General features: G+C 62.8%; 3 protein-coding genes across 5 annotated transcripts; 1 reads left to right on the top strand and 2 right to left on the bottom strand.

Annotated features, from left to right (window-relative positions):
• The first annotated feature begins 4,526 nt into the window (after positions 1-4,526).
• On the top strand, positions 4,527-14,809 carry HACL2 (2-hydroxyacyl-CoA lyase 2). 3 transcript variants are annotated; one of them, XR_012621285.1, is made up of 17 exons: positions 4,527-4,645; positions 6,657-6,783; positions 6,916-7,117; positions 8,005-8,132; positions 8,208-8,346; positions 8,582-8,693; positions 8,785-8,884; positions 9,664-9,761; positions 10,847-10,983; positions 11,067-11,201; positions 11,310-11,424; positions 12,368-12,537; positions 12,630-12,700; positions 12,787-12,858; positions 12,972-13,077; positions 13,922-14,156; positions 14,722-14,809. XR_012621285.1 is itself a non-coding variant. In XM_074810690.1 (17 exons), exons 3-17 carry the CDS (start codon positions 6,679-6,681, stop codon positions 14,098-14,100), a joined length of 1,869 nt encoding a protein of 622 aa, XP_074666791.1. In that variant the 5' UTR covers positions 4,542-4,645; positions 5,160-5,191; positions 6,657-6,678; the 3' UTR covers positions 14,101-14,258. The 3 variants fall into 3 exon arrangements, 2 of the variants coding, with proteins under 2 accessions (XP_074666790.1, XP_074666791.1); XM_074810690.1 differs by lacking the exon at positions 14,722-14,809 and adding an exon at positions 5,160-5,191 and having other exon boundaries at positions 4,542-4,645; positions 13,922-14,258; XM_074810689.1 differs by lacking the exon at positions 14,722-14,809 and having other exon boundaries at positions 13,922-14,258.
• On the bottom strand, positions 14,377-16,363 carry LOC141917486 (uncharacterized). Its single transcript, XM_074810691.1, has 2 exons — positions 15,263-16,363; positions 14,377-14,771 (listed from the first exon to the last, which is right to left on the bottom strand). Exon 1 carries the CDS (start codon positions 16,188-16,190, stop codon positions 15,291-15,293), a length of 900 nt encoding a protein of 299 aa, XP_074666792.1. The 5' UTR covers positions 16,191-16,363; the 3' UTR covers positions 14,377-14,771; positions 15,263-15,290.
• Positions 16,235-22,693, bottom strand: SYDE1 (synapse defective Rho GTPase homolog 1). Its single transcript, XM_074810688.1, has 8 exons — positions 22,606-22,693; positions 20,754-21,368; positions 19,262-20,005; positions 18,975-19,189; positions 18,758-18,884; positions 18,507-18,664; positions 17,564-17,801; positions 16,235-16,662 (listed from the first exon to the last, which is right to left on the bottom strand). Exons 1-8 carry the CDS (start codon positions 22,691-22,693, stop codon positions 16,235-16,237), a joined length of 2,613 nt encoding a protein of 870 aa, XP_074666789.1.
• Between the last annotated feature and the right edge of the window lie 1,179 nt (positions 22,694-23,872).

The raw sequence follows: 23,872 nt of genomic DNA, 5'->3' as shown, positions 1-23,872 counted from the left end.
TTCTGTGACACCCCGGGGACCGCAAGGATGAAGGATGCTCCGTGACATCCTGGGGACACTCCATGACACCCTGGGGACCAGAGGGACGGAGGATGCTCCATGACACCCTGGCCACAGTCTGTGACACCCTGGGGTGTCAGGGTGACCACAGGGATGGAAGATGCTCCGTGACACCCCAGCAACACTCTGTGACACCCCGGGGACCGCAAGGATGAAGGATGCTCCGTGACATCCTGGGGACACTCCATGACACCCTGGGGACCAGAGGGATGGAGGATGCTCCGTGACACCCTGGCCGCAGTCTGTGACACCCTGGGGTGTCAGGGTGACCACAGGGATGGAAGATGCTCCGTGACACCCCAGCAACACTCTGTGACACCCCGGGGACCGCAAGGATGAAGGATGCTCCGTGACATCCTGGGGACACTCCATGACACCCTGGGGACCAGAGGGACGGAGGATGCTCCGTGACACCCTGGCCACAGTCTGTGACACCCTGGGGTGTCAGGGTGACCACAGGGATGGAAGATGCTCCGTGACGCCCCAGCAACACTCCGTGACACCCTGGGGACACTCCATGACACCCTGGGGACCGCAGGGATGGAGGATGCTCCATGACACCCTGGGGACCAGAGGGACAGAGGATGCTCCGTGACACCCTGGGGACCGCAGGGATGGAGGATGCTCTGTGACACCCCGGGGACACTCCGTGACACCCTGGGCACCACTGTCGCCCTGTAACACTCCCGGATGCTCCAGGGTGACGTTTCCGAGGGCGGAAGGAGGAACCCATGCGACGTTTTTCGAGACGAGTGGGCGAGCTGCCAAAGGAAGGACTAAAGCCCCTCCTTGGCCGCCCCCACACCCTCCCCGGCTCCCCCCCCGCCCCCCCCCCCCGAGAACCCCAGAGCCCCTCACCGTGGCCTCAGGCCTGGGGGACTTACCAGCGCTCAGCAGCACGTGGGCGGCCGTGGCAGCCTGTGAGGGAGAGGAAAGAGTGTCAGCAGGCGGGAAGGACCTGGGCGGCCTCATCCTCAAGTGTGTGTCTCCCCCCCACACACCTCGGTGAAGGGGAAGTTGGGTGTCGCATCAGGATTTGGGGACTTTCCAGCACCCCGTTGGGTATTTTGGGGGGTCCCCAGGGAAGGGGGTGACCCCTGGATTGGGGACAGGTAGGGGGATTTGGGGACTTTGGGGATGGGAAACTGAGGCACAGGGGGTGGGTTGGAGGCTTGATGTATTGTCCTTCCCCACCACCACCACCCCCCTGCGGTGGGTGGACACCCTGTGGGTCCTTGGGGACAGATGGACACCACCGGGGTGTGCAACCTGGATGGACACACGGACACGTGGAGGAACGGACACCCAGAAGGATGCGGGGAGATGGGGGGGAAGCCTGGGTGGACGGACACCAGGATGGGCACTGGGACGGACAGATAGACACTCAGATGGATGGACACCCAGAGGGACACGTGGACAGATGGATGGACCCCTGGACAGACATGGACACCCAGATGGATGGACAACCAGACAGTGGGATGAACACCCAGACAGACACGTACACAGACACCTGGATGGATGGACAGCCAGATGGACGGACACCTGGAGGGACAGACAGGTGGACAGACACCTGGAGTGATGGACACCCAGACAGACAGACCCCTGGGCAAGAACACCCAGATGGATGAACACCTGGATGGACTTCTGGACAGACACCCAGATGCACACCCTGACAGACAGACAACTGGACACCCAGGTAGACACTCAGATGGGTGGACAGATGGACAACCAGATGGCACGGGGACAGACAGACAACCAGACTGATAACTGGACAGCCAGACAGGCAGACAAGCGGCGGATGGACACCTGGATGGAGGGACACGCAGACAGACAGACACCCAAATGGACACCTGGACAGACAGACAACCAGACACCTGGATGGACACCAACACTGATGGACAGATGGACAAGTGGACAGATGGACGACTGGATGGACACCCAGACAGTCACCTGGACAGACGGACAACCGGACACCTGATGGAGATGGGTGAACACCCAGACTGATGGACAGAAAGATGGACAACTGGACAGACCCCCCCAGACAGACAACTGGCCACCCAGGCTGATGGACACCCGGACAGACGGACAAATGAGCAGACAGAAAAACAAACAACTGGATGGACATGTGAACATCCCCCGGCTGGATGGAGCCCCGGACAAATGGACACCTGGACAGACAGACAACCAGACAGCAGGACAGATGGATGGGTGGTCACCAGGACAGACAGTCACCTGGACAACCAGACACCTGGACAGATGGACACTTGGGCAATGGGACAGACAGATGGACACCAGGACAGACACTTGGACAACCAGACAGACACCTGGATACCTGGACAACTGGACAGAGGGACACCTGGACACTTGAACAGCCAGATGGACCCCAGGACAGACAGACACCTGGACAACTGGATGCGTGGACAACCGGCCAGATGGACCAGGACAGACACCAGGACAACCAGACAGATGGACAAGCAGCTACCTGCACAACCAGACAGAGGGACACCTGGACAGATGGACACTTGGCCAGCCAGACAGACACCACCAGGACAGACAGACACCAGGACAACCAGGCAGATGGACAATGGGCTCCCTGGACAGCCAGCCAGCCGGACAGCTGGACGCTTGGACAGCCAGACAGAGGGACAGACACCAGGACAACCGGCTCCCTGGACAGCCAGACAGAGGGACAGCCGGACAGACAGACACCAGGACAACCGGACCCCTGGACAGACAGACGGAGCCCAGCGCCCCCCCCCCCCCCCGGTGCCCACCTGCGGCGGGGTCCCGTCCCGGAGCACCCCCAGGAGCGCGACGGTGGCGGCGGCGGCCCCGAGAGCGGCGGCTCCGAGGGCGGCGAGAACCGGGAGGAGGCGGCGGAGGCGGCTCCGGAGCGGCCCCGGCACGGGCAGGGGGGCAGCGGGGGGCTCTCGGGGTCGGCGAGCGGCGGCATCGCGGCGGGGGCTGAACGGCGGAGCCGCCTTATAGAGGGACCGGGCGGGCACCCGGCGGGGGGGCGGGGGACGGACCGGGGAGGGAGCGGGCGGGGTTTGGGGAGGGGCCGGGGACACCGGGGAGGGACAACGGGTGACAGGGCGGGGCCGGGGAGGGAGCGGGGGGACCCCCGGTGGGACCCATGGTGGCACCGGGGAGGGACAGATTGACACCGGGGGTTGGGGCGGGGGGGGGGCCGGAGGGACTGCGAGGAAAGAAGGGGACCACGGTGGCACCGGGGAGGGACCGGGGTGGGGACAGACGGACACCGGGGGTGGGGACAGACCGGGGAGGAACCGGCGGCACCGGGGGCGGGGGGACACCGCGGCGGTGGGGGGGGGGATGTGGATCCAAGCGTCAGGGGGTTGCCCAGCTCCCCCCCATCCTTGGGGGGGGGGGGGGGGGAGCGTCTGGGTCCCTCCCGGTGGCGACGTCACCGCGGAGGGGAATTGAGCCCCCCCCCCCCCCTCCCCACGGGGATTTCGCCTCCCCCGGCCGTGACGGAGCCCCGGAGTTTCCTGTCACGGAGCCGGGCCGGAATTTCTGACCCCCCCCCATCCCCCCCCGCGCCTTCCCGGTGCCGGCGGGGGGGACACGGGACCGGGAAGGGTTTTGGGGGGGGGGTGTGCGACGGACACAGGACACCCCAGTCCGGTCTGCGGCAGCTTCCCGGACGTTCGGGCCGGGGGGGTTGTTTGCTCACGCGTGTCTCTGCGGGGGGGTGGGAACACCCGTGGCTCGGGTAAAGCCTTGGGCGAGACCCCCCCCCATGGGACCCCCCTCCATGGGAACCCCCCCCCATCGGAACACACACCCCCCATGGGAGACGCCCCCCCCCCCCCCCCCGAAGACCCATGGGAGGCCCCATGGGACACCCTGGGGGAGATACCCCCCCCCCCATCTGGAACCTTCCAAGTGGGACCCCCATGGGAGACCCCCCCAAGAGAGACACACCCCCCCCAAGTGAGACACCCCCCCAGGAGAGACGCCCCCCAAGGGAGACGCTCCCAGGAGAGACCCCCCCTGAGACACCCCCCCAGGAGAGACCCCCCCAAGGTAGTCACCCCGCAAGGGAGACCCCCCCCCCAAGAGAGACCCCCCCGCCCAAGAGAAACGCCCCATGTGAAACTCCCGAAGTGGGACCCCCATGGGAGACCCCCCCAAATGCCCCCCCCCAGATCACCCCCCCACGTGAAACCCCCAAATTGGGACCCCTAAGTGACCCCCCGCCAGGTAACCCCCCCCCCAAGTGAGAGCTCCATGTAACCCCCCCCCTTCCCCCATGGGGGAACTCCCCTGGGGCGCGCCCCTGCCAGGCCCCGCCTTACGCCACGCCCCCGTCCCCATTGCCACGCCTCCTTTGGCTTCCGCCCCGCCCCTCCCAGCCAGCCACCAATCAGCGCGCGGAGGAGGGGGGTGGGCGGTGCGCGGACGCGTGACGTCAGAGCGCCCGCGGGAAACAGGAGGGGGGGTGCCGGAAGGGCGCGTCACGTGACTCAGGCGGCGGCGCGGGGGGACGCTCGGGGGCTGCGGGATTCCCCCCCCCCCCCCCGCCGCCAAATCCGGACGGTCCGAGGGGGCGTGGCCACAGGTGGGGCTGTGGGCGTGGCTTGGGAAAGGGGGCGTGTCCGACAGGTGTGGGCGGGGCCGCGGTGCTTCCGGGAAGGGCAGGTGACTGCGGGGACAGCGGGGGGGGGTCGGGGGAATAGGGGGGGTCTGGGGGGGGCGTGGAACCGGTGACACCCGTGAGGGGACGTGGGACACGGAGTCCCCGTGGGCGGGGTGTCCCCGGGCCCTGGGGGGGTCATAAATTTGAGGGGGGGGGCATGAGGTCTGTGGGGGACACAGGAATGGGGGGGTCTGGGGCGAGGAAGGGGTTTGGGGGCGTCCCTGGGGTGTCACAGGCACCCGTGGGGTGACACTAGGGACAGGGGTGGCCGCGGTGACAATAAGGACATGGGTGGCCACGGGGGGGGGGGGGGTGTGTGGGACAGCGTGGCCATGTTGGGGGGGGGGGGGGGGGGCAGCAAGGACAAGGTGGCCCCGGGGACAAGGAGCCAAAATGGGGTAGAAAACCAAGATTGAGCTTGTCCCCTTTGTCACAGGGACCTGTCGTCACCTCGCTGTCACCCAGCAGGTACCACCATCCCGGGTGGGAGGGGGGCAACACCCACCAAACCCCCAAACTGCCGCCAAAATGGGATTATTTCGCTCAGTTTTGCCCCATTTCACTCTTGTGTTTGCCGCTGGTGAGCTGCAACACCCATCTGCCTGGTTTTTAAGCCCCAAAAGGGGGAAATTGGGATTTAAGGAGAAAATCCGGCATCGGAATCCGCTCCGGGTGCGGGAGGTGGCTAAAACCGTGTATATTTTGGGGGAAATTAGGCCGGGTTTGGTATCATCTGCCTCTTCCCCTCGGGTCTTTATGCCCTTGCCAAGAATTGTAGCAGACTGATGCTGGGGCGCCACCGACGCCTTCGTTAGGTGGTAATTATGCAAATGAGCTGAGTTTGGCGCCAGGGTTGAGCCGGAGAAGTGGTAGTGGGCTCAGTTAAACCGGGTTCAATTAAACCAGGTTCAATTCACCGGATTCAATTCATTGGGTTAAATTAAACCAGATTCACTCTACCAGGTTTGGTTAAACCGGGTTGTGTGAATTTGGTTCAGTTAAACCAGATTTGATTAAACCAGGTTCATTTAAACCAGGTTCAGTTCACTAGGTTCAGTTAAACTGGGTTCAGTGGGTTCAGTTAAGCCAGACTTGATTAAACTGGGCTCAGTTAACCACATTCAATTAAACTATGTTCAGTTCATCAGGTTTGATTAAACTAGGTTTGATTAAACTGGCTTTGAGTAAACCAGGTTCAGTGAAACCATGTTCAGTTCACTGGGTTCAAATAAACTGAGCTCAAATCCCTGGGTTCAATTAAACCATGTTCAGTTCATCAGGTTTGATTAAACTGATTTAAACTGGGTTCGAGTAAACCAGCTTCAGTTCACCCAGTTCAGTTAAACTGGGTTCAGTGAAACCAGGTTCAATCGATTGGATTCTATTAAACTGCGTTCAATTCACTGGGCTCAGTTAAACTGGGCTCAGTTAAACTGTGTTTGATTAAACCAGGTTCAATTCACTGGGTTCAGTTAAACTGGACTTTATCAAACTGGGTTCAGTTCACCAGGTTCAATTAAACCATGTTCAGTTCATCAGGTTTGTTTAAACTGAGTTCGAGTAAACCGGGTTCAGTTCACCAGATTCAGTTAAATGGGGCTCAATTCACCAGGCTCAATTAAACCATGTTCAGTTCATCAGGTTTGTTTAAATTGGGTTTGATTAAACTGGATTTGATTAAACTGGGTTTGAGTAAACAGGGTTCCGTTCACCAGGCTCAATTAAACCGGGTTCAGTTAAACTGGGTTTGGTTGAACCAGGTGTGGTTAACGTGGGTTCGATTAATCCAGGTTCAGTTGATCTGGGTTTGATTAACGCGGGTTCAGTTAATCCAGGTTCAGTTAATCTGGGTTCAAGTCATCCCTGGTCTGTGTAACCTCAATCTCCTGTTGATTTTTTTTTTTTTTCCCTCCATCCTGGCAACATTTTCCAGCTCCTGGTGCTTTGGCATCCCCATGGATCTCCTTGTTGGCATCGGCTGCGCCGGTGCCGGGCTCGTGGCGGTGGCGTTGCTGGGCGTGGCCTATCGCTTGGGGCTCCTCTACCAGCTCTGCCACAAGGTAGGATGAAACCGGTGAAACCGCCGCTCTTTTGCCCAAAAATGCCTATTTTTGAAGCGATCTCGGCCAACGGTTCGGCAAAGGGACGGTGACAACTGTGCGCGTCCTCCCGGTGGCCTCCTCCCCGCGCAGGTGGACCCTCGGAGCCCCCGGCACGGCGGTGAGTTGGTGGCGGAGGTGCTGAAGGCGCACGGCGTCCGCTTCCTCTTCGCCCTGGCTGGTGGCCACATCTCGCCCGTCTTGGTGGCCAGCGAGAAGTTGGGCATCCGCGTGGTGGACACCCGGCACGAGGCCACCGCCGTCTTCGCCGCCGATGCCGTCTCCAGGCTCTCGGGTGCGGATATGGAGGGGGACCTCATGCTCAGCACCTTCTCCTGCCACAATGGGTGGAGGGTTTTGGGGTGTCCCCACTTGGAGGGGTCCCAGTTGAGTGAAGAAGGGTTCAAACACTTTCCATGGGCGGTTTTTCTCCCCATTTATTGCTCCCTAGAAATAATTTGGCAACTCTGGTGAGGATACGGCAAGGAGAAGGTGAACCCCATGGTCAACACCTTCTCCTGTCCGAATGGGTGGAAGGTTTTGGGGTGTCCCCTCTTGGGGGGGGTCCCGGTTGAGCCAAGAAGAGCTCAAAGACTTTGTGGGTGTCCAGGGTCTTTCTGTGGGGGGTTTTCTCCCCATTTATTGCCCCCCCCCGAAATAATTTGGCAACTCCGGTAAGGACCAGATGAGGAGAAGGTGACCCTGTGGCCAGCACCTTCTCCCACCCCAATGGATGGAAGGTTTTGGGGTGTCCCAGCTTGGGGGAGGTCCCAGTTGAGTGAAGAAGGGTTCAAAGACTTTGTGGGTGTCCAAGGTCTTTCCATGGGGGGTTTTGTCCCCATTTATCCCCCCCAGGAGATAATTTGGCAACTCTGGTGAGGATACAGCAAGGAGAAGGTGACCCTGTGGCCAGCACCTTCTCCCACCCCAATGGATGGAGGGTTTTGGGGTGTCCCGGCTTGGGGGGTCCCAGTTGAGTCAAGAAGGGTTCAAAGACTTTGTGGGTGTTCAAGGTGTTTCCATGGGGGGTTTTGTCCCCATTTCCCTCCCCCCCCGCCCCAAGCTAATTCAGCTGGTTGGGTGCCCTCAAGATGATCAACCAAGCGTGCCCTGAACCCCCAGACAAAAATCGAGGTGCAGAAGGACCCCCTTTCCCCCCCCCCCCCCCCCATTTCCCCACAGGTCGCATCGGTGTCGCCGCTGTCACCGCCGGTCCCGGCGTCACCAACACGGTGACGGCCGTCAAGAACGCCCAGATGGCCGAGTCCCCAGTGCTGCTCATCGGGGGAGCAGCCGCCTCGCTGCAGAAGGTGGGGACACCCCATTTTTTGAGGGGTTTTCCCTCATTTTTGGGGGTTCGAAGCTCATTTTAATTCTCTCGGCAGGGGCGGGGAGCGCTGCAGGACATCGACCAGCTCTCGCTCTTCAAGACCCTCTGCAAATCGTGCGTCTCGGTGCGCGCCGTCCGCGACATCGTCCCCACCCTCCGCAAAGCCATCGCCACCGCGCAGTCGGGGACCCCCGGTAAAAAACTGGGGGGGGGGTTGACACCCTAAAAACACCCCCCGGGGTAGCAGGTAGGGTGGTTGGGTGGTGGTGGGTGTTTTTTCCCCACTGCGCGTCACCCGGGGCGGTTTGCAGCGGTGCTTTGGGGTGTTGCTGTTTGAATTTGGGGGGGGGGGGGGGTTTAGCCCCACCCAAAGCGGTTTTGGGGTGATGTTGAGGGGTCCCCGCCTTGCCCTGCACCCCGATTCTGTAGGACCCGTTTTTGTGGAGCTCCCCATCGACGTGCTGTACCCCTTCCACGTGGTGGAAAAGGAGATCGGTGGCACCAAGAGCAGCCGGGGGCTGCGGGGAAAGGCGGTGCAGTGGTGAGTGCCCCCCCCCCCAAAGCACCCCAGGGTGCTGCCAGCACCCCAAGGTGTCCCAGCACTCCAATATCCATCCCCCCCACCCCGGTAGGTACCTCCAAAACTACATCCGTAACCTTTTCGCGGGTGCGTGGGAGCCCCGGGACGTGTCCCCGTTGCCCGTGAAGGTGCCGCTGGCCACCGAGGATGAGGTGGGTTTTGGGGGGACACCCCCCCCCCCCTTCCCCGTGCATGGTTTGGGGGTTTTGGGGTGTCTGTGGATGGGGGGGGGGGGTTGGCTGAGGTGGGTTTTGGGGTGGCAAATAGGGGTGGTTGAGGCAGGTTTGGGGTGTGGCAGAGGTGGGGTTTGGGGTTAAATCAGCTGGTTTTGGGGCTAAGCTGGGCTGATTTTAGGACTCAGTTGAGCCATTTTTTGGGGATCAGCTAAGCCAGTTTCGGGGTGCTGCTGAGCTGGTTTTGGGGCCTAAGCTGGTTTTGGCACTCAGCTGAGCCAGGTTTTGGGGATGACTGAGGCAGTTTTGGGGCTCAGCAGAGCTGATTTTGGGGGATTGACTGAGCCAGTTTGGAAGCTCAGCTGAGCTGGTTTTGGGGCTCAGCTGGGCTGGATTTGTGGCCCAGATAAGCTTGTTCTGGGGCTCAGCTGAGCCAGTTTTTGGGGCTGACAGCCAATTTTGGGGCCCAACTGGGCTGGTTTTTGGGGCTCAGGGAAGCTGGGTTTTGGGGCCCAGCTAAGCCAGTTTTGAGGCCCAACTGAGCTGGTTTTGGGGCTCAGCTAAGCCAGTTTTGGGGTTCAACAGTGTTGGGTTTTGGGGCCAACCCTGCCAAGTTTGGTGCTCAACCGAGCTGGTTTTGGTGCTTACCAAGCTGGGTTTTGGTGCCCAAATAGGGCTGGTTTTGGGACTGACTGAGCTGGGTTTTGGCACCTGATCGAGTGGGTTTTGGGGCCAATCGAGGTGGTTTTGGGTCACAGGTGCAGCAGTGCGTGGAGCTGGTGAGCCGGGCTGTGAAGCCACTGGTGCTGGTGGGCAGCCAGGCCATGCTGCCACCCACGCCGGCCGAGGAGCTGCGGTAAGACGCTTCGGGGACGGCTGAACTGGTTTGGGGACAGCTGAACTGGTCTGGGGACAGCTGAACTGGTCTGGGGACATATGAACCGGTTTGGGGATGGCGGAGCCAATTTGGGGGCTGCTGAGCTGGTGTGGGGACAGTTGAGCTGGTGTGGGGACAGCTGAACCAGTTTGGGGACAGCTGAACTGGTTTGGGGACACATCAGCCAATTTGGGGTCTGATGAGATGGTTTGGGGAGAGGTGAACTGATTTGGGGACATCTGAGCCAGTTTGGGAATGGATGAACCAGTCTGGGGACAGCTGAGCTGGGTTTGGGGACAGATCAGCCAATCTGGGGTCAGATGAGCTGGTGTGGGGATGGATCAGCCGGTTTGGGGACAGATGAGCCAGATTTGGGCCTGACTGAGTGAGTTTTTGGGTTCAGCTGAGTCAAGTTTTAGGGCCAAACCAAGCCAGATTTGGGGCCCTGGCTGAGCCGATATTGGGGCCAAACCAAGCCAGTTTGGGTCTCCAACAGCCAGTTTTGGGACCCTGCCCGAGCTGGTTTTGGGGCCAAACCAAGCCAGTTTGGGACCCTGCTCAAGCTGGTTTTGGGGCAAAACTGAGCCAGTTTGGGACCCTGACTGAGCTGGTTTTGGGGCCAGATTGAGCCAGTTTGGGACCCTGCTCCAGCTGGTTTTGGGGCCCTACTCGAGCTGGTTTTGGGGCCAAACTGAGCCAGTTTGGAGCCCTGACTGAGCTGGTTTTGGGGCCAGATTGAGCCAGTTTGGGACCCTGCTCCAGCTGGTTTTAGGGCCAAACTGAGCCAGTTTTGGGACCCTGTTCGAGCTGGTTTTGGGGTCAAACTGAGCCAGTTTGGAGCCCTGACTGAGCTGGTTTTGGGGCCAAATTGAGCCAATTTGGGACCCTGCTCGAGCTGGTTTTGGGGCCAAACTGAGCTGGTTTTGGGGCCCTGCTCGAGCTGGTTTTAGGGCCAAACTGAGCCAGTTTGGAGCCCTGACTGAGCTGGTTTTGGGGCCAAACTGAGCCATTTTGGAGCCCCACCGAGCCATTTTTGGTGCACCCTGACGCCTGCCTACCCGCAGCGCGGCGCTGGAGGCCCTGGGCATCCCCTGCTACCTGGGGGGGGCGGCGCGGGGGCTTCTCCCCCCCGACAGCCCCCTCCTCCTGCGCCAAAACCGCCGCGACGCCCTCCGCGATGCCGACCTGGTGCTGCTGGCAGGTACCGGGGTGGGGGAGTGGGGGGACACGGGAACACCCACAGTGTCCCCGTCCCCATTGTGACACCCCACGCCTGTCCCCAAGGTGCTGTCTGCGATTTTCGTCTCTCCTACGGGCGCCTTTTCGGGCGTCGCGCCGCCGTCGTGGCCGTTAACCGGGACCGGGTGCAGCTTCTCCGTAATTCCGATGTCTTCTGGAAACCCCGGCTCGCCGTGCAAGGTGAGACCCCCCCCTCCCCGCTTCCCTCCCCCAAATTCCTGCCCTGGTTTCCCCACCCCCGGCCTGAAATGGGGGTGTGGGGTGTGACGAGTTGGGCGTTCTCGGCAGGCGACGCCGCCTCCTTCGTGGTGCGGTTGGCGCGGAGCCTGCGGGGCTACGCCTGCCCCCGCGACTGGGCCGAGGGGCTGCGCGAGGCCGAGCGGAAAAAGGAGCAGCTTAACCGGTGAGGGGACAGGGACAGCGATGGGGACAGGGGAGGGCACTGGCGTGGGGGTGAGGATGGGGACAGACACAGGGACAGGGATGGACACAGGAATGGGAACAAGGACAGTGATGGGGACAGGCACAGGGACAGGGATGGAGACAAGGACGGGGTTGGGGACAGACACGGGGACAGGGACAGGCGTGGGGACAGTGGTTGGCACCAGGATGGGAACAGGCACAGGCGTGGGGACAGGGACAGGGATGGGGACAGGTGAGGGCACAGGCGTGGGGGTGAGGATGGGGACAGACACAGGGACAGGGATGGACACAGGGACAAGCATGGACAGACATAGGGACAGGGACACAGGAACGGGGACAAGGACAGGGATGGGGACAAGCACAGGGATGGGGACAGACACAGGGACACACACAGGGGCAGGGGAGGGCACAGGCATGGGGGTGAGGATGGGGACAGGGTTGGCGACAGGGATGGACACAGGAACAGGGACAAGGACAGGGTTGGGGACAGGGATAGGGACAGGCATGGGGATGGGGACAAGCACAGGGACAGGTGGGGATGGGGACAAGGTTGGGGACAGACACAGGGACAGGGAGAAGCACAGGAACAGGCACAGGTGTGGGGACAGACACGGGGACAGGGACAGACATGGGGATGGGGACAGGGACAAGCACAGGGATGGGGACAGGGTTGGGGACAGGGAGGGGTGTGAATCTTGGCCTGTTTGGGGGGGATCCTGGCCCCTTTCCAGTTTGGGGGGGCTCCCCACTCCCAGTTTTGGGGGACCCCAACCCATTTCCAACTGGGGGGGGTCCCCCATTCCCAGTCCTTGGGGCACCTCAACCCATTTCCAACTGGGGGCCCCACCCCCCATTCTTTGGGGGATCCCACCCACCTTTTCCTTACCCCGGGGTGGTGGGGGGGGGGTGTCTCCCCCCAACAGGGAGAAAGCAGCGACCCCCACCCCACAACACCTGAACCCCCTGGACCTGCTGCACCGCCTGGACTCGCTGTTGCCCCCCGAAAGCCTCCTGGTAGCCGATGGGGGGGACTTTGTGGGCACCGCTGCCTACATCGTCCGTCCCCGACGTCCCCTCTCCTGGCTGGACCCCGGTAAGGACCCCCCCGCCCCCTCCCCACCCCGGCCACGCTGTCACCGTAGAGGGGACACAACTGGGTGACGCCGCCGACTGTTGTCTCCGTAGGAGCTTTTGGCACACTGGGAGTCGGCGGAGGGTTCGCGCTCGGCGCCAAGCTCTGCCGTCCCGACGCGGAGGTACAGGGATGCGGTGGCCTGCAGGGACGGTGGCCACTGAGCCACCCATGGTGGCCTCACGGTGTTTGTCCCCTCCCCGGTGCCAGGTTTGGGTCCTCTACGGTGACGGTTCGCTGGGCTACAGCTTGATGGAGTTCGATACCTTCGTGCGGCACAAGGTCAGATGGTAGCAAAACCGGGGTGAGGTGGCAGGTGGGGGGAAAAAATGGGGTTTTGTCCCTGTCCTGGGGTGTCACCGGGGCATGGTGGCCCCATGCTTTGTCACCTACAGACGCCTGTCATCGCGCTGGTGGGCAACGATGCGTGCTGGAGCCAGATCTCCCGGGAGCAAGTGGCTTTGCTGGGCAGCAACGTGGCATGTGGCCTTGAGTACTTGGGTGAGCACCGTCCCCCCCGTATTGTCCCCAGATTTGGGGACACTCGGGTGACCCCATGTCATCCGAGGGTGGATTGAGCCATGCCTGGTGGCACCACGTCACCGTGGGGATGATCAGGCCATGCCTGGTGGCATCATGGCACCTTGGGGACAATCAGGCCGTACCTGGTGGCACTGTGTCACCCTGGGGTGGATTGAGCTGGGCTGGGTGTCACCGTGTCACTCTGGGAAGGACCAGGCCAGGGCTGGTGGCATCACATAGCTTTGGGGACAATCACATGGTCAGGTCACCTCCAGGGACGATTGGATTGTGCCTGCAGGGGCTGTGTCACCCCTGGGAGGATCAGGCCACATCTGGTGGCACAAGGTCACCCTGGCTCAGGCCACATCTAGTGGCAACAGGTCACCCCTGATCAGGCCACGTCTGGTGGCGCCAGGTCACCCCTGATTAGGCCATGTCTGGTGGCACCAGGTCACCCAGATCAGGCCCAGTCTGGTAGCACCGTGTCATCCTGGATCAGGCCATGTCTGGTGCCACCATGTCACCTGTCATCCTAGATCAGGCCATGTCTGGTGGCACCAGGTCACCCACCACCCCAGATCAGGCCACGTCTGGTGGCACCGTGTCACCCTGGCTCAGGCCACGTCTGGTGGCATCAGGTCACCCCAGATCAGGCCACGTCTGGTGGCACCGTGTCACCTGTCACCCCAGATCAGGCCATGTTTGGTGGCACCATGTCACGCATCACCCTGGCTCAGGCCATGCCTGGTGGCACCATGTCACCCCCATATCAAGCCATTCCCATGGAGGTGACAGGGCCACCCCCCCTGTCCCCTCCCTCCAGACTACCACTTGGTGGCCGAAGCTCTGGGTGGCAAAGGCTTCGTGGTGGGTCGCCCGGACCGTGAGCGGCTGGAGGCCGTGCTCCGCGCCGCGCAGGATGCGTGCCGCCAAGGCCACCCTGTCCTCCTCAACGCCCTCATTGGCAGGACCGACTTCCGCGACGGCTCCATCTCTGTCTAGGGACAGTGTCCCCAAAACGTCCTGGCTGTCCCCCCGACGGGGCAGGGACGAAGCAGGTGGGTTTGGGTGACACTGGTGCTGCATGCCTAACCCAGGGGACAGCCACACCCCTGTGTCCCATCCCCCCCCCAGCAATAAAGCAGCACCCTGTGCCCACACCCGCTGTCCTGTGCCATCAAGTTGGGTGCCACCACCCCTAAGTGACACTTTGGGGACTGTCACCTCCCCTCATCGAGACGGTGTCACGCCAACACACGCACAAAGCTGGGCGGCGAGTGCAGCTTGTGTCATTTATTGCTGGTGACGGTGACAAGGCAGTGGCAGGGCAAAGAGGGGGGCGTCAGGTCACCCCAGAGGGGGGTCAGGTCACCTTAGGAGGGACAGGGGACAGCCTTGTCACCCCCCCGGCCTGCCGGCACCCCCTGCCCGGGCGCGTTAACACTGGTGGCTCAGCCTGGCCAGGCCGGTGGTTTCACATTCAGCTGGTTCCTTTAAGGCTAATACTGAGCGAGGCTGGTTTTGGGGAGGGAGGGGGGGTATTTTGGGGAGCCCTCCCTCCTCCGCTGTAACACTGGCAGTGGGTTTATTTTGGGGGTAAAAAGAGGGGTTTTTGTGTTGCAGGCTGCGGTGATGGCGTTGGCGTCCATCCCGGTGTACACACGCACACGAAGCTTGAGTAATAAATAAAAAAAAAAAGCTCAGCGCTCCCGTACCGGCAGCCCCCACCTTTGAGGGGGGCGGGGGGCTAGAAAATGGGGGGGCCCCAGTGGGGTGGGGGGCGCCCACTGCCACCCAAGTAGCAAGAGGGAGCCCCATCACCTTCCTTGGGGTGTACACGCAGTGGGGAAGGGGGTTTGGGGGAGCAGGGGAGGGGCAGCCCCCCACCAGCCTGAGCGATGGAGGTCATGGACCCTTGTCAATATTTCCTAATACTGGTTTTTTTGAGGGGGGCGGGGAGCAGACCTGGGGGGGGCCAACAGGGAAGGGGGAAGGGGGCAAACAGGCACTTGAGGGCAAAATTTGGCCATACAAAATAAAAAAAAAAAAAAGCCGAGCAAGAGGCACCGAGCCCCACGTCCCTCCTCTGCGCCCCCCCCCGCCAAAAAAACACGGGGAGGGGGGCGCAGAAACCAGAGCTGGGGCTGTTTTGGGGGGTCCCCACCTCACCGAAGGCGGCATCACCCTCGCTGTCAGGGTCCCTCCGGCTCAGCGCTGTGCAAATCAAAGGCAACTAGAGGCAAGTGCTGCTTTTTTGGTCGCTCTCGCACCGGTGGTGGCACCGGCGGCGGCATCGGCACCGGTATCGGCATCATCATTGTCACTGGTGTGGGCACCGGTATTGGCATCGTCACTGGTGTTGGCACTGGCACCAGTATCAGCATCATCGGCAGTGTCAGCATTGTCACTGGTGTTGGTACCAGTACTGGTGTTGGCGGCGTCACCGGTAATGGCATTGGCACTGGTGTTGGTACTGGTGTCGGCATCATCACTGGTGTGGGCGCCGATACCAGTATTGGCACCAGCAGCAGCACCAGTGTTGGCACTGGCACCAGTATCGGCATCGTCACTGGTGTTGGCATCATCACTGGTATTGGCATTGTCACCCACGTCGGCATCATTGGCACCGGTATCGCACCAGCGTTGGCATTGTCACCAGTGTTGGCATTGTCACTGGTGTCGGTATTGGCACCAGTATCAGCACTGGTGTCACCATCGGCACGGGTGCTGGCATCCGCACCGGCGTTGGCACTGGTGTTGGCATTGTCACTGCTATTAGCACTGGTGTTGGCATCGGCACCAGAATCGACACCGTCACCGGTTATTGGGCCCAGTGTTGGCACTGGTGTTGGCGTTGGCACTGGTGTTGGCGTTGGCACCAGAATTGACACTGTCATTGGTTTTGGCACCAGCGTTGGCACTGGTATCAGCATCATCACCAGTATCGTCACTGGTGTTGGTACGAGCACTGGCATTGGCACCAGCACCAGTGTTGGCATTGGCACCAGTATCAACACCGTCACCGGTATCAGCACCAGTATCAGCATCGTCACTGGCATTGTCACTGGCGTTGGCACTGGCACCAGTATCATCACCGCTGTTGGCACTGGCACCGGTATCGGCACCGGCGCCGCTCTCACAGGCAGACGTTGATCTGCTTGGCGAGCTCCCGCTCCAGGTCGAGGATGAGCGCGTCGAAGTCCTTGAGGTTGAGGCGGGGGCCGAAGGGCCCCTCGGGCTCCTCGCCCAGCGCAAAATCGGCCACGAAGAGGGTCCGGCGGCGCGGGGAGCGCCGTGCCGGCACCGCGGCCTCGCCGTCACCCGCTGCCACCTCGTCGTAGTCGGCGTCGCCGGCCGTGCCGGGCACCAGTAGGAACTGGTGGTCGCAGACGCTCCAGTCGCCGGCGTAGCGGTTGCTGGGGGGACTCTCGGGGCCTCGGGGCCGCGGCCGGGCCACCACCGCGCTCTCCAGCAGGTCCAGGCGCAGCGCTGGTCCCCGTGGTTGCCGCGGGGAAGCGGGCTGAGCCCCCTCCCCAAGTTGGGGGGCTGGGGTCGAGCGGGGGGCTGCGGAGAGATATAAAGGTGGAGGGGGTGTCACTGGGAGGTTTGGTGGTGTTGGGGGGTTGGGAAAATGGGGGGGGAGCAGAGTTTTTGCTGGGAGGGGGGAGACCCCAGATCAGCTGCTGGGAATGGGGCGGGGGGGCAACTGCTGGAAATAGCTGGGGGGGAGCAGACCAGCAACAAATGGGGGGACCCCCAGGAGAGCTGTTGGATGGGGGGGGCATGGACTGGCTGCTGGAAAAATGGGGGGCACCCAGACTTTTGGTGCAGATGGAGGGACTATGGTCCAGCCACTGGGAATGAGGCGGGGGCAGAGCAGCAATGTGGGGGTCACAGAGCCCTGGAGCAGCTGCTGGGGATGGTGGCACATGAGGGGGGTCACAGACCACTTCCAGGGCTGGGGGGGGTCCCCAAAAGCAGCCATTTTGGGGTCACAGACCCCTGGAGCAGCTGCTGGTGACAGTGGCACGTGTAGAGGGGTCACAGACCCTTTCCAGGGCTGGGGGGGGTCCCCAAGAGCAGCCACATGGGGGTCACAGACCCCTGGAGCAGCTGCTGGGGACAGTGGCACATGAGGGGGGGTCACAGACCACTTCCAGAGCTGGGGGGGTCCCCAAAAGCAGTAATTTGGGGGTCACAGACCCCTGGAGCAGCTGCTGGGGATGGTGGCACATGAGGGGGGGGGGTCACAGACCAGTTCCAGGGGTGGGGGGGGCCCCCAAAAGCAGCTACATGGGGGTCACAGACCACTGGAACAGCCACTGGGGACAGTGGCCCATGGCGGGTGGTCCCAGACCCCCCCAGATCAGCTGCCACTGATAGCAGCCCAGGCAGTGGCCCTGCGCAGAGCCTCCCCACAAAATAGGGGGGTGCAGGTGTGTGTGTCCCCCCCTTCTCTGCTCACCCGGCCAGGCCTGCAGCAGGTAATGCAGCACCTCGATGTGCCTCTTGAAGTCAACGGCGCTGGCGATGTCCTCGCTGTGGGCGTAGCTGCGGGTGGCGGCGGCGGAACGTCGGGGCTCCTGGTTTTGGGTGAGCAGGACGGGCCCGAAGCAGACGGCGATGTTCTGCGAGTTCATGCGGTTGAAGTCGTGGAAAGAGGCCACCAGGCTGAGGTGGTCCAGGAGCCGCGTCAAGGTGGCCTGCGGGGACAAAGCGGCCTCAGTGGGGACGGTCTCTGATGTCACCCTCTTGTCCCACACCCCCCACCCCAAAACCGAGCCGAGGGGACTCGCCCTGGGGGATTTGGCTGAGGACGGGCCAGGACCGAGTCACCCAGTGAATGTGGGGGTGTAACTAAAGCCTTAGATAGTGAGGGGACATAAAGACCCCCCACAGAAAATGCCTGGGGGGTCCTGAGAAGGGAGGTGACATGGGGACATGCCCCATGCCACAGGTCAAGAAATAAGGACTTTGCAGCAGCAAGTTGGGATGGGGGGAGACCATGGGCCCCCCTTAATCCCTCACCAGGGCTGGGCAAGCCCTTTCTTGGCACTGGGCACCCCACTTTTGGCACCAGACACCCACCTTTTTTGGCACCAGACAGCCTCCTTTTTTGGAACTGGACACTCCTTTTTTGGCACTGGACACCCACCTTTTTGGTGCTGGGCACCCCCTTTTTTGGCACTGGACACCCCTTTTTTGGCACTGGACACCCACCTTTTTTGGCACTGGGCACCCTTTTCTGGCACTGGGCACTCTCCTTTTTTGGCACTGCACACCCTTTTTTGGCACCGGACACCCCCTTTTCTGGCACTGGACATCCTTTTTGGCACCAGACACCCCTTTTTTGGCACTGGGCACCCTTTTTGGCACTGGACACCCCTTTTTCAGCGCTGAGCACCCACCTTCTCCACGCTGGGCAGGCAGTCGAGCAGGGTGACCGCGTCCCGCTCTCCTGGGGGGCCGCGGGGGGGTCGCTTGGCCATGGCCTCCAGCACCACGTGGTAGAGCGTGGGGGTGATGAGCGGCGTGGGCAGCTCCCGCAGAAAATCCTTCAGGATCCCTGCGGATGAGGCGACACATCGAGGAGGGTGGAGGGACCATCGCCGTGGTCCCACAGGGACATTCGGGGCACCCCCCGGGGGCGAGCACCCACCCGTGATGACGTTAATGTCGGGGTAAAGCTGCTCCGAGAGCGTCACGGCCGCGCTGTCCCTCTCGAAAGCGTCACGAAGCTCCTTCTTGACGGCGGCCGAACCGCAGAGCCGGTACAACCCCACCACCTGCCAACAGGAACACCCGTCACCGCCATTTGGGGGTGTTTATTTACCACCCCCGCAGCCTGTAACCGTCACCACAAGTGCCCCACTCACCTTCAAGCCTCGTTTCTCGATTTCGGCAACGCATTTCTGGATGAGCAGCGGCACTTTGGTGACCGTCTTCTCCCTCTCCACCAGTTGGCCCAGCTCTACGCCAAAAACACGGGGTTCCCGCTCCCCGGGACTGTCCCACTGCTCCACCAAGGTGAATTTGGAGTAGAGAACACCGCGAGGTTGGAGCCGCACCGCCAGCTGCTGGGCCCGGCAACCTACGGAGCCAAACGGTGCCGTCAACAAGGCACCGGAGTCGCCCCAAAACCCCAAACCGACCCCCACCGTACCTCTGAAAATGTGCGGCAGGACCACGGTGCCGTGGCAGCAGAGACGGTTGCGACAGGAGGTGGGATCCCAGGAGAAAACGATCACCTTGAGGTGCCGGGCACCCTCCAGCTCGAGGTTGAAGGTGTGGTTGAGGCCGAGGAATGCCGTCTTGCAGGGCAGCAATGCCGTGCGAGCCCGGTTGGCCGCGTCTACCTGCAGGACGCAAAAAACCTCCCGGGCTTCAGCCCGCGGCGGCTTCAGGTCCCTCACGCCATGGAGGTGGACGCTCACCAACCCCGAAATGTGCTGCCCGCACCGCGGCGGCGTCTCCCCGCAGCTGTAGGGGCGGAAAGCGCCCACATCCAGCCCGTTTTCCCCATCCTCCGCTTCGGTACGTGCCCCGGTTTTAGCTGGTAGCTCCGGGGAGTCACCGTCGCTTAAGTAGCCGCCTTTGCCGGCCGCTTTGGCTCGCGGTAGCCCCGGTTGTGAAGCCACGCTGCTGTCTAGGTGGTAGCGGCTGATGACGTTGCTGGATTCCTTGCGGGTTTCGGAGGGCGAGGTGCCGCCGTCTTGGCCCCGGGGACGGGGGCTGCGAAGGCTCAGCTTCCTCCGTAGCTCCGGCAGCTTCTTCATCTTCATGGAGAGGCGACGGACGGTACCGGGGGATTTCACTTTGTTGAGCGAACGGCCCTTTTTGGGGCTGGCGGGGGGTGAGGGAGGGGTCAGGCCCGTCCCTGAGCTCACGCATGGGATTGGCATCTTCCCTGTAGTGGGGGGGGGGGGGTGAAAGGGGTCAGTGGGGTTCTGGGGGGGCACTGGGAAGGCTGGGAGGGGTGGGGTTGCTCTGTGGAAAGTGCTGTGGGGTGGAGGGAGGGTCCTGTGGGATGGGGACAATGTCCTGGGGTGGGGACAGGGATTGTGGGGGTCTGAGGACACTCCCCTGGGGTGGGAACAGGGGCTGTGGGGTTTTGGGGACACTCTCCTGGCGGTAAAGTGGGGACAGGGACTGGGGGGGGCAGGGGACAACGTCCTGGGGTGGGGACAATGTCTTGGCGGCTGAGGACGGGGGCTGTGGGGTCTTGGGGACAGTGTCCTGGGGGATGGGGAAGGGATGGGGACTGTGGGGGCCTGGGGCAATGTCCTGGAGTGGGGACAGGGACTGTGGGGTCTTGGGGACATCCTTGGGGACAGGGACGGTGAGGTTCAAAGGACACTGTCCAGGGAGTCTGGGAAGGGACAGGAACCTCTGGCCTGAGGACAGGGAAGGGACAGGGACCACGGGATCAGGGTGACGCCATCCTAGGGGACAGGGACATGGGGTCTGGGGGACACTGGGGACAGGGACCATCAGCTTTGGGGTCCAGGAGACCTCATGGGGGACAGAGAAAGGACAAAGACCGCAGGGTGCTGCAGATGGGGAGATGGGGGGGACAGGAGGACAAGGACTGCGGGGGACCAGGGGCCACCACCGTCCCCCCGCTCCCCGACCCGTAGCCACGTGCCGCCCCTCACCGCACGCCTGGGTCCTGCTGGCTCCTGGCTCCTCTCCCCGGCTGGAGCTCTCGGCCATTCCCAAACCGCCCCGGGGGGGATCCTCCCTCCCCATCTTCGGGGGGGACTCGCCCCCACGGCCCCTCTCAGCGTCGCGGTTCCCTCTGCTCCACGTTTTCCAGGAGCTCCCAAGCTGAGGGTCCTCATCTTCGGGGATGGGGTTGTACCAAATTTCACCCTCGCTGCCGGACGCGCCGGTATCCGCTTCGGCTCCGCCGCCGGGTTCTTCCAGCCCCGATCCCTTCACCGACGAGAGCACCCAGTGCCGGCTGCTCCGCTCCAGACTCTGCAGGTACGCGCCATGTCCAGGGCTCCTACCGGGACCACCCAGCTCCCCGGAGCTGGTCACCGTTTCGGCTTCCTCCGCCGGTTCCACGTCTTCCTCACCAAGCTGCTCGATGGTGACGGGGTCCGACTCGCCGGTGTCTAACGGGGGATCCGGGGAGGATTTGGGAGGCAGCGCGCGGCCGCCGCAGGAAAAACGGGCCCAATTCTGCTTGCGGGATGCCGCCGGTACCGGCTCCACCGATGCCACCTCGGGGGCCACCGGAGAATCGGGGCTTGGCGGGGGATGCTCTGTGGAAGGAAAATAGTCGGGGTGAGGGTCCCCAAAACACCACTGGGGAGCCCACTGGGACATGGTGACCCCTCTCTCTCATCTTCCCCCACCACTCTGAGCCAGGTCACCCACTGCTGTCACCCCAAATCCGTGGCCGTGCCGGACGGGACCCCCCGTTTCCCGGTGAGCGCAGGCGGGTGTGCGCAGCCCCTTGCCAAGCGGGATTTCCGGTTGTTTACAGCCGGACGGACCCGTGGCCGCGCTCCCACCGTCCCGGCGTGGGCACGGGGAGCCCCGGCAGGGCATGGGGGGGCACAGCCGAACCCCTCTGCACCCCAATAAGAACAGGGCTGCACCCCAACAGGGACGGGGGTGGCTCTGCCCGTGCCCCTTGGCTCCATGCCCTGCCCCCCTCCTCAGGCTCACACACACAGGGGGGTCCCCCCAATAGTGCACCCCAAATCTCTGCACCCCCACCTCCAATTCATGTGTCCCCCCCCCCGCTCAGGTTGTCTGCATCCCTCCAACTTGGGCACCCCAATCTCCCCTGCCTTGTGCACCCCCAATCCCCCTGCACCCACAGCAAGGTGCTCCCCCCGTGGCACCCCACAAATCCCCAGGATCCCCCCCCCGGTGATGCCACAGCTGTGGTTTAGTGTGGGGCACCCCCAGAGATGTGGGGTGGGGGCTGGAGGGATCCCAGGGCTGGGGACACCCCGATTCCTGGAGGGCACAGAGGGAGCTGGATGATGAGGGGCCCCTTCCTTGGGGGGCAGGAGGCACCATGGGATGATGGGGGTCCCTTCCTTGCGGGGGTCCCTACCTGGGGGGGCAGGAGACACCCCAAAGTAATGGGGGATCCCTTTTTTGGGGTACAGGACTCTTCCTTCTTGAGGGGTGCAGGAATGACCCCAGGATGATGGGAGAGGTCTCTTCTTTGGCAGGGTGATGGGAGGGGTCCCTTCCTTGAGGGGGGGATCCCTTCCTGGGGGGGGGGGGTCCCTTCCTTGGGAGGGGGAAGGCAGGAGGGACCCCAGGGTGATGGGGGGTCCCTTCTTTGAGGGGGGGGGCGGGCAGGAGGGACCCCAGGGTGATGGGGGGTCCCTTCCGGGGGGCGGGGGGGGGGGGTGTCTCTTCCTCGGGTGGGGGGGTACCTTCCTTGAGAGTGGGGGTGTCCCTTCCTCGGAGGGGTGCAGACGGGACCCTGGGGTAACGGGGGGCCCGTTCCTCGGCGGGGGTGAGGGGTGTCCGTACCTCTGTCCTTGGCGTCCGACTTCTTCCCGCGCGGGCGGTCGCGGCCCCTCAGGCGGGAGAAGGTCCGCCGCAGCAGCGGCTCCGCCATCGCCCGCCCCGCTCCCCTCACACCTCGGAGGGCCCCCCCCCACCCTCCCCCTCGGCCCTACTCGGTCCCCTCGGTCCTTCCAGGTCTCCTTCAACCCGTCCCGGTGCTCTCAGCCCGGCTCAGTCCCCTCAGCCCGGCCCGGTTCCCTCAGGGCCGTCCCCGTCCCCTCAGCGCGGCGGGGCCTGGAGCGGCGGCGCCGCCATCCCGCGGCGCGAATTCCTGGGATGCCGCCGGCAGCGCTGCCGGGAGCTGTAGTCCGGAACCACGGGGAACCCCCCAGGACCGGAGAAACCGCCCCCCCAGGACCGGGGACCCCCTCCTGGACTGGGACACCCCCTCCCCTGGACCGGGAGGACCCCCCCCCCCTGGAGCGGGGACAGCCCCCCTGGAAAGGGGGGCCCGGTTCCCCCCACCCCGGGCCTGCGGTGGCAGGGTGAGGGGTTGTGGGAGCCCTGAGGGGTATTTGGGGGTCTACGGGGTATTTAGGGGAGTCTGAGGGTGCTTTGGGGAGTCCTAGGGGGTATTTAGGGGTCTGGAGGGGATTTAGGGGGCTCTGCAGGGATTTGGGAGTCTGGAGGGTGTTTAGAGGGGCCTGGAGGGGGATTTGGGGGAGCCCTGGGGGATATTTGGGGGTCTAGGGGGTATTTAGGGGGGTCTGGGGGTGTTTGGGAGAGCCCTGGTGGTATTTAGGGGTCTGCGGGGGATTTAGGGAGGTCTGCGGGGATTTGGAAGTCTTCAGGGTATTTAGAGGGGCCTGGAGGGGTATCTGGGGGAGCCCTGGGGGATATTTGGGGGTGTAGGGGGTATTTAAGGGGGTCTGAAGGTGTTTGGGAGAGAGCTGGGGGGTATTTGGGGGTCTGGAGGGGTATTTGGGGGAGCTCTGGGGGTATCTGGGGATCTGGGATGTGTTTGGCTGGGCCCTGGATGATGCCTGGGGGAATCCTGTGGGGTATTTGGGGCGGGGGGGGGATACAGCGGGGGTCTGAGGGTATATGGGAGTTTGGAGGATATTTAGAGGGGCCTGGAAGGGTATTTGGGGGAGCCCTGGGGGATATCTGGGGGTCTGAGAGGGTATTTGGGGGGAGGTCTGAGGGTGTTTGGGGGTATCTGAGGGTCTAGGGGGTGTTTGGGTGGTCCTGAGGGTACTTGGGGGAGCCCTAAGGGGTATTTGGGGGGTCT

The sequence above is a fragment of the Strix aluco genome, chromosome 38 (genome assembly GCF_031877795.1).
Source record: "Strix aluco isolate bStrAlu1 chromosome 38, bStrAlu1.hap1, whole genome shotgun sequence".
Lineage (NCBI taxonomy): Eukaryota > Metazoa > Chordata > Aves > Strigiformes > Strigidae > Strix > Strix aluco.
Note: the sequence above shows the minus strand (reverse complement) of the source record. Positions and strands in the feature narration are given on the sequence as shown.